Raw genomic sequence first — 8,530 nt, 5'->3', positions numbered from 1 at the left:
TGGTGGAAACCTCAACTTGTTATTGATATGTTTTGGTTCCAATATATACACATTGAGATGAGACTAAGATGCAAAAAAGCATCATCAATATAAATTATAACTAGAGAAATTACCAAATCTAACTTACTATTACATTGAAATAGTAGACATTAGCCGCAACTTATTCAACTTGGTCACTTGGATCTTTGTAATCAAATTGTAGATTTCAGAATCTATAGTTTTGGTACTGATAATTACAATCCGACGACATATGTAAAAAGCCTCTGTTTGCTTGCTCCTCCTCTTCTTCGTGCAGCCCTTCCATCTGCATATTTGTCTGAAATCATACATAATATCGTTAGATGACAACTTGATGAATTAGTTGTTCATGATAACTTATAATATTTTGATGTATACTTCTATAAAATTTGATATAGATGTTTGTCAATTCTCAAGGTTGGTAAGGTAATAAAAGATTCGACAAAACCAAACTTTCCGACTAAAGGAAAGTGATGTTCATCTTTATACAACTTTTTACAAAAAAATGACGGAAAAGCAAAGGGGAATATCATTACCCAAAGATCATCTTCATCTTCATATCTATGATACATTGATGCCTTTGAAATCTCTACGGTTTCGTCGTTCCGCGCGAAACGGCCGCGTATTCTCGGTCGCGTGTCCGCTAGCGTTTTCCGACATGCATACTATTTTGATCACATAATAAAAAGTTCAGATAAAAAAACACAAGCAAGCATTTATTATTCACGCACCTTCATTGACTCCAACTTGAACAATATCAAGCAGATGATTAACGGTAAAAAAAGTAAAGTAAAAAAGAGAATAAAGTTTATCTTAACAAAAATAAATACAGAGAAAGTATTATTCACCTTGATAGTCTTGTTGAAATTCCTTTGAGTCCGCTTTGCTCTGTATCGGTCGATCCTCTCCTTCCTCTCCTCGGCGCTGTAACGCCCGACTTTGAAATTGGCTTCCTCGATGAACGATTTCTCCGCGGTAAGCGCGCTCGAAGACAACGCGCTTCTCGGTTGGAAATCCGACTTCATTTTCTAAAACAGAGGATTTAATTCTATCATTATTTTTTTCTCTAATATTGCAAAAAAAAAAAAAGTAACGGTGAAGGATCGAACTTGAAGATCGCCGGTGCTGCAAACTCTCCTCATATGGCCGGATTGGAAGGCGGTTTCCGACGAGGACATGATCTGCGCCTGCAGGTCATGGGAAGGTTCGAGAACGGAGCCGAACTGCGGGCGGAAGGAGAAGTCGCGGGAGTTTTCGAAGCCGTTGCTGCTGTAGCTCCTCTGCATTAGCTTCAATGCGGTTTCGTGCGGTGAGAACGAGTTGCTGTTGTTATTGTTGAGGGCGGGAAATCCGAGCTGGCATTCCTCCATCTTCACCTCGCTGGCGAGCTGCGACAGCGACAGATTCTGTAGCTCCGCGCTCGGCGGCGACGACGACAGCAGCGACGACGCCAATTGGTGCAGATTGGCAGCGGCCTCGTCGGCGGCTTCGTCGAATATTCCGAAGGCGGAATCGGGGAACGGAGAGAATGGATCGGAGAAGTAGGAGTTGTCGAACATGTAGAGCTCGGAAGACATCGGAGTAATTTTTAAAAAATAAACTCAACTATTTTAAAAAATTTGAGAATGTTTCTACAATATTAGTTGAGGAGATACAAGAATTCCAGTATGCGATCTCTACGTAGGAATGTAGTTTTTTCTGCTTTCTCTCACACACACATCACGCACAAGCAGCTACGGTGAGAAGGTGCGAATTGGTTACTGAATTGAATTGAAAAGGTTTAGTAGAAGAGAATCGACGAAGGAATGGACAGTCCTGTTGTTGTATATAAAGACAACCTGATTTGCATGTGAACCCCTTCAATTGTTTGTTTATTACGATATAACCCGGAAAAAATAGCTTTACTTGTTTTAATAACAAAATATAAACTAAGAGCATCGGACTAGCCGACGCCCTAGCTGCCGTCATGCGGCTAGGCGCTCAGCTAGTTGAGAGGACGAAAAAAAAACACCCTAGAGCTAGGGCGTGGACTAAGGCGGTGGTTAGTCCACTATTGCGTTAGACTGCCGAGCGAGATAATTTTTTATTTTTTTTATAATTTTTTATTTCTACTTTATATATATATACAATTCATTACCGTTCATTTTTTTAAATATTTGATAACACTAATAATTAAAATGAATTAAATTAGAGGCTATGACATTGGCTAGGCCACAGGAAGGCTAGGGTATTGACTAGGCTGTGGAAAGGGAATGATGACGTGACAGGAGGAGTTTTAGGTCAGACTATTGCTAGGCGTTGGCTAGGGTATTCCTATTATGAATGACATGAGGAGTTTTTTAAATTGCTTGTATAGAAGGAATGTTTTAAATAACTTATAGAGAAAGGAATAATTTTTTTTACTAGTACTAGAATAGAGCAAAAAATTATCGGAATTATGTGACGAAAATAAAAGTCAAAGTCTTAAATAGGGAGTACTATACACTGTAGACCTGCCCAAGATTTATCGAATCGGCGGTTAAAATTGAAATCATAATCGCCTGTTATGGTTCTGAACCGAAACAGTGAGAATTCACTCGAACCGAAACCGTCAATTTTTGAACCGTGGTTGGGTTCAGGTACAAAAATTTTCGAACCGAAACCATGCTGGAACTGCTGGTTCCAAACCGGAACAACGAAAAACAGTTGAAAAACCGTGAAACCAAGCCGGAATCGAAAAAAAACTGGCGGATCGGGAATCGTAAAAAACCACCTGTTCGGAACCGAAACCGCGAAACACCCTCACGGATCAGTTCCGGTTCAACAATTTCTAAAACCGAAACCAGCATTCCGAACCGTAACCGCCGGTTCCAAAACTGTGGCACCTCTAGTGTACCGTAACAAAATTATCTAGAAGCTATCGAAGTTTTGACCATTAAAAAAAATTAAAATAGATGCTATCGAAGCGACTTCGTAGAAACATCCCTACCCGCTGTCAATTTCTAGCACTTTTCTTCACAAACCGCTTCCTCCTCTTCTACGTCTCCCTTTCTCTCTCCCCCAGAAATTGAAAAAGGAGTTCAATTGAGGGGGATTTTTCGTTGTAGCAGCAAAAATGGGGTCTCAGGCGAATATGGACAAGATGCAGGAGCGCCAGAATTATCGCAACCTCTGGCACACCGATCTTATGCGCACCATCCAAAATGATCCACCATGTAAGTATTAGTATTACTGTATAAGTTCCTCTATCCCTACGCCTAGCTCATTTGCGCTCAATGCTTTGTGCGTCTGTGGTTATTCTGTTCTGTTCTTTTATTTCGCTACTGATTTTATTTTATTGTTTGCTTTTTGGCAGATTGTTGCTTGTCGTTTTGGTGGTAAGCGTATTGATTCATCGCTTAAGATTTTATATTTTTGTTGCCAGACTATTTGTTTCTAAGAAATTACGGTCTGATTTTAGTTTTTCTGCTTGGTGTTTGTTTGTTTTTGAGATCTGAGTTTCGATTGGAATAATATGCTTTTATTAAAGGTTTTTTATGCCAAGTTTTCACAGCTCGAATCCGTTGAGTTAGGTTTTGAGACTTTGTTGTGACTCAGTGTTGACTTGGATTAGTTTAGTTCTCAGTTACATGAATTTGTGCTTAATTTAGGGTATTAATTGATGGTAACAATACCAATTTAACTCTTGAGGGAGTGTTTTATCTTTGGGGATTAACATAGATAGTTAAAAATGGTATAGACTAGTCTATTGTTTACTAAGTAGATGGCTTGGAACTTTGGTTTATGAAGGCTCTTCACAATATCTATCATTTTGAGCTAATTTTGTTTTGACTCATATGCCACGAAATCCTAGTTATGTGGGGAACAAAACTCAAATGTTTCAACTTTCAACTTATTAATCATGAAAAGTTAATGCCCCCTAAGCCCCTGATGGTTATGGCTAACATGTGAGGAAAGCCATAGCAAAAGTATTGGGTTAATTTTATTATAACTTCCAGCAGAGTTGAGTATGGCCTTAACTTTGTTTTTTTTATGTTATGAAGTTTGAAAAATTGATTAATCATGGATCACTGAGAATTTTGTAGCATTGGAAGTGTGACAGGGATGATAAGTACAATTAGGTGTATTTTTCAATTTTCCACCTCATTAATCAAACAGCTAACGACGTTGTTTCCTTCTCAGTCACTTAAATTTTAGAATTTGTTGAAAAATTGAGATTTGGTGCATGGGTTGTTCGACCAAAAATGAGTCTCCGTTTTGGATGATTGGTTTGGGGAAAACATTGACCTCACAATAAGGAATAGATTGGTGGTTGAATTGAGGGTCGGGAGGGCCTCACACTGGATATGAAAATCGAGATAGTGCACTAGTGCGTGTGGCAACCACAGTTTCGAGTTTGTGGCATGTTTTTGTCGTGATTGATGCCCGAGCTTTGTTGGCCATGACAAGGCAAAGGTTTTGACATGTTTCTCGACAATTTTTGTTGAGTAATGAAGATGATCATGGTATTGCTTAATATCTCTTGCGTCTTTGATTTTGTTGGTTTATACTCTTACCTTTGACCTTCGTATTAATTAAATTTCTTTTACCCTGTTCATATACTCGTAATTAGCAGATCAATAGCTAAGAAACTGCCTGAACCTTCCTGGTAGTCGTTTCTGCAAATTTGTTACAATCAAAGCTGAGTAAGTAAGCTTGTAAGATGACTAAGGGAATATATAGAGATTATCTATGTGATCACTTAGCCTCAAACTCAATGCTTGTGGGGAAATTCCATACTGAGGCCACAACAAATGGTATAAATTAAACATTACGAGTTTGGAATTTATTCTATACGATGGACCTTTAGAGGTCCTAAGTTTGTCTGTTAAGTAAACTAGTAAAGTATCTAGGAAATGTTTGGCTGGTGAAGCAGTTTAAATTTGGAGGAACTGGAAAATAGGTTTTGTTTATTTGTTAAATACATACCCCATCTGTCCCACTACTAAAGATGACTCATTTTCCTTTTTGGTTTGTCCCAACCAAAATGACCCATTACTAAAAATGGAAACACTTTATCTCTACCTTATTTTCTCTCTCTTACTTTACTCTCTCCACTTGACATACAAAATAAAGATGCGTAAAATCCCGTGCCGCCCAAGGAAAGGGTCATCTTCCTTGGGATGAAGGGAGTGTATAATTTTGTTTTTTCGATTATGGTAATTATAGTCATAAAGTTGCTTGTATAGCATTTATAGTATCTATGGTAATTCTACACGCTAACTTTGTATTTCGTCATTCAAATTGTTTATAAGTATCTCTTATGGAAACTGTATTTTCCTTCGTTGTTGGCCAGACAATTTATGCACATACTATTAAAGTTTGGGGTTTAGAATTATTATCCCTTGGACATGTTTGGTAGAAGTGTTATCTGTAATTTTTTCTGCTCATCCTTTGATCACTCACACATTCCTACTGGATATTGCAAACTGTTAAGGTTTGGGATTGGAAATTATTGTCCCTTCAGGCAGAACTGTTATCTGTAAATTTTGTTTGATCATCTTTTAATCAGTCAGACTCCCCAGGGTATCAAGAATTATGTGTAAGAGCATTTTAGGCCCAGTTTAAGATGTATGTTGGTGATGTTAGTTTTTATTTTTTCCAGCACCTACTAACTTATGTGCATCTGATGTGTAGTTTTGTTGCAATCTCGTAATAGTTAGCCAATCATTAAATAAAGGTTTTTGCTCTGCCTTAGATTCTGCACCTACTCATGCGTGAAAATAAATTTCGGCCATTTTAAGTAATTCTTCGATCTTTCCAAATTACAGTGGACCCTGCGTGTCTTATATGCTCCGCAAAAGAGCACTCTACAATGACATGTCCCGGTAACTAAAATCCCTTCCATCTTCTAGAATATAATCGCAACCACCTATTTCCGATATAAATTTATAATGGGTTTTCCATTTCTTGTGATAGGTATGTGTGCTGTGCTGGATATATGCCTTGCAGTGGGCGATGTGGTGAAAGCCGCTGTCCACAATTTTGCCTTGCAACTGAGGTAATATCAGGCTTGGAGGATCTTTATCTTAATAATGAACCAAGATACTTTATACTGTTATACAACTTTTCTGTGTCAATAGAGTTTCCCTGAAGCATGAAGAATCATTCCTTTCAACTCTAGCAGCCTATAAATAGTTTTTCCAGTCTTGATACTCATCTATGCTCGCATTGATTTCCTTCTATGATCTATGTACATGTATCACGAGGATGATTCAAGTAATTTAGGAGGAATCAATTGCAATTTGCAAACTTTTGAGCTTTGAGATTAAGGATATTATAGCAGTAATTGTAGAAAGCTACGGAAAATTTCTCTAGCTATGATACTTGTTTCTACTTCCTATATTTTTTATTTTATCACCATTTATGTTTAAATAGTTTTTGGTAATTTACGCTGTAAGTATAGAACTTTAGTTATAGTCCATCCACAATCTTTTGCTCCTGAAAGTATCAACTGTTCATAATTATTTATTTATTTATTTTTATTTACAATAAGAAAAAAGGAACTTCATTTTAAGTCTCTGACTGTGATGTAAAATTTTTGAGGTCTGTAAACTCTTAAGCTTGTAGCTCAATGGCTTTCCGAGTCACTTTTTCCCTCTTCTCCAATGTGTATTAAGTGCATTTATTATTGTGTTCTCCTGTATGTCATTTCTACTCCTGCTACTCAGCATTGCAGATAGTAAAATTAATTGCAATGCAAATTTCAGGTTGTCCTGTGCTTTGGAAATTCAGTTGCCTCTACTCGGTTTTTGTTGCAAGATGAATTCAACATACAGACAACACAGTGTGATAATTGCATCATTGTACTCTCTCTCTCTCCTCTTCCCCCCACTCACGCACACACATGAGCTTGTTTGTGTGCACAAAACCAATTAATCTCATTTGTACTTTCCATACTACCTTACTGGATATATATTCTTGAGTGGTATTTGACCAACAGCTAGTTCTGTATCTAGGGTTTCATGTTTTGCCTCCAACAAATTGCTTGCATTTTCTCCATCGTTGCTATGATCGTTGGAAGTGAAGAGATCTCAGAGGCTTCTCAGATTCTGTCTTGCTTGTCTGATATGGTGTATTGCACGTAAGAAAATTTTATGATATGTTATGAATGTTAATCTTTAGTATGTATCCCTACTAAGTATATTTGCTTTTTGCAGGGTTTGTGCTTGTATGCAGGTAAGCCTCATACCAGTAGATATGTAGATTTAATATCTTAAACTGCTTGCTTGATAGCTTAACTGCATAAAAAAAGGTTAAGCTATAGCTGATGCATCAGTTAGAAACCCCGACATAGATAGTTTTGGATCAAGTGTTCTTCTATGAAAATGTTATTTCCCTTTCTGAATATCAGACACAACACAAGATTGAAATGGACAAGCGGGATGGCAAGTTTGGCCCACAACCGATGACAGTTCCACCTATGCAGCAAATGTCACGCCTTGATCAGCCGTATCCCTCTACTGTCGGATACCCTCCACCTGCATATGGGCAGCCAACTTATCCTCCACCTGCGCACGGGCAACATAATTATCCTCCTCCACAGGCTGCTGGTTACCCACCTCCAAGTGGCTATCCTCCTGCCGGGTACCCCCCTGCAGGCTATCAGAGGTGAGCTTCACTTCTGAAGTGGAAATCGATTTTCTGTAATGTTGGATCACTGGTTGGAGACGGAGTGCTTCAAGTACATGATGAAGGTGTGGATAGATATTCATATCGGTGATTAAATAGAGATCTTGTATATTTTTTAAATTTGTTGGTACCAATGTTTGGGAGTCCTTGTTTAGTGATGCATGCGTCTTCGTTGTTTGTGTTTGTACCTATAAATTACTGGACAACGTTTGTTTACGGTGTAAGACCTAATTTTGTAAAGCCTTGACTTGAAATCATGTGTTTTGGTTGGACTTGTGTGCATAGGCCAACTAGGCATCATGTATTTTTTGGTTCTTTGCTTGCAATTGCAACCTATATTTCCGACCTTGATTTTAAGTGCCTGCTTTGGTAGTAGTGAATTAAAATGAAATTGGAGGTTAATTACCATCATTTGTCACCGTATCATAGTTGCATTTAACCAAATGACATTTACATGTTAATATGGGGTTGTAACTTGTAATACTACTTTTTAGACCATTGAACATAACACAAGTATAATAAAATTTCCACAGATTATGGAAGCTAAATTAAATTGGAAAGAAGCCATCATGTCATCACTGGTTAAAAGCAAATGATTATTTAAATCTTAAGTCCGATTGGTTTGCTAGTTTTGTTAAAAGACATTTTTATATATTTAAAACATAGTTATAAAATATCACACTATCTTAACTTGTCTTCAATGTGCGGCCGTTCTAGACGATGTAGGACATCCCCTTTAATTTGCAGGACCTCATTACATTGTTATAATGTAACCTATTTTTGTCAAAACAATATTCGAGTTACCAATCATATCATAAATAATATTGCAAAAAATAGTTAGATAAGGGCATTAATAATGGGG

The 8,530-nt window shown here is 37.5% G+C and overlaps 2 protein-coding genes across 2 annotated transcripts; one reads left to right on the top strand and one right to left on the bottom strand.

Annotated features, from left to right (window-relative positions):
- Nucleotides 1-1,801, bottom strand: LOC121781009 (zinc finger protein CONSTANS-like). Its single transcript, XM_042178686.1, has 4 exons — nt 1,128-1,801; nt 867-1,046; nt 555-683; nt 1-316 (listed from the first exon to the last, which is right to left on the bottom strand). The coding sequence occupies exons 1-4, from the start codon at nt 1,593-1,595 to the stop codon at nt 206-208; spliced, it is 888 nt and encodes a 295-aa protein (XP_042034620.1). The 5' UTR covers nt 1,596-1,801; the 3' UTR covers nt 1-205.
- A 1,172-nt stretch (nt 1,802-2,973) lies between these two features.
- Nucleotides 2,974-7,940, top strand: LOC121782411. The gene is made up of 8 exons (XM_042180246.1): nt 2,974-3,212; nt 3,353-3,374; nt 5,808-5,864; nt 5,956-6,037; nt 6,747-6,842; nt 6,996-7,120; nt 7,197-7,215; nt 7,391-7,940. Exons 1-8 carry the CDS (start codon nt 3,113-3,115, stop codon nt 7,649-7,651), a joined length of 762 nt encoding a protein of 253 aa, XP_042036180.1. The 5' UTR covers nt 2,974-3,112; the 3' UTR covers nt 7,652-7,940.
- The last annotated feature ends 590 nt before the right edge of the window (nt 7,941-8,530 follow it).

This window comes from Salvia splendens, chromosome 20, assembly GCF_004379255.2.
Source record: "Salvia splendens isolate huo1 chromosome 20, SspV2, whole genome shotgun sequence".
Taxonomy (NCBI): Eukaryota; Viridiplantae; Streptophyta; class Magnoliopsida; order Lamiales; family Lamiaceae; genus Salvia; species Salvia splendens.
Note: the sequence above shows the minus strand (reverse complement) of the source record. Positions and strands in the feature narration are given on the sequence as shown.

Coding starts and splice junctions, on each gene's coding strand:
- LOC121782411 (XM_042180246.1), top strand. CDS start 3,113: ATGGGGTCTCAGGCGAATATGGACAAGATGCAGGAGCGCCAGAATTAT. Junction 3,213..3,352: donor CATCCAAAATGATCCACCAT/GTAAGTATTAGT, acceptor GCTTTTTGGCAG/ATTGTTGCTTGTCGTTTTGG. Junction 6,843..6,995: donor AGTGTGATAATTGCATCATT/GTACTCTCTCTC, acceptor TTCTGTATCTAG/GGTTTCATGTTTTGCCTCCA.
- LOC121781009 (XM_042178686.1), bottom strand. CDS start 1,595: ATGTCTTCCGAGCTCTACATGTTCGACAACTCCTACTTCTCCGATCCA. Junction 1,047..1,127: donor GCAGCACCGGCGATCTTCAA/GTTCGATCCTTC, acceptor CCTCTGTTTTAG/AAAATGAAGTCGGATTTCCA. Junction 684..866: donor ATTTCAACAAGACTATCAAG/GTGAATAATACT, acceptor TGATCAAAATAG/TATGCATGTCGGAAAACGCT.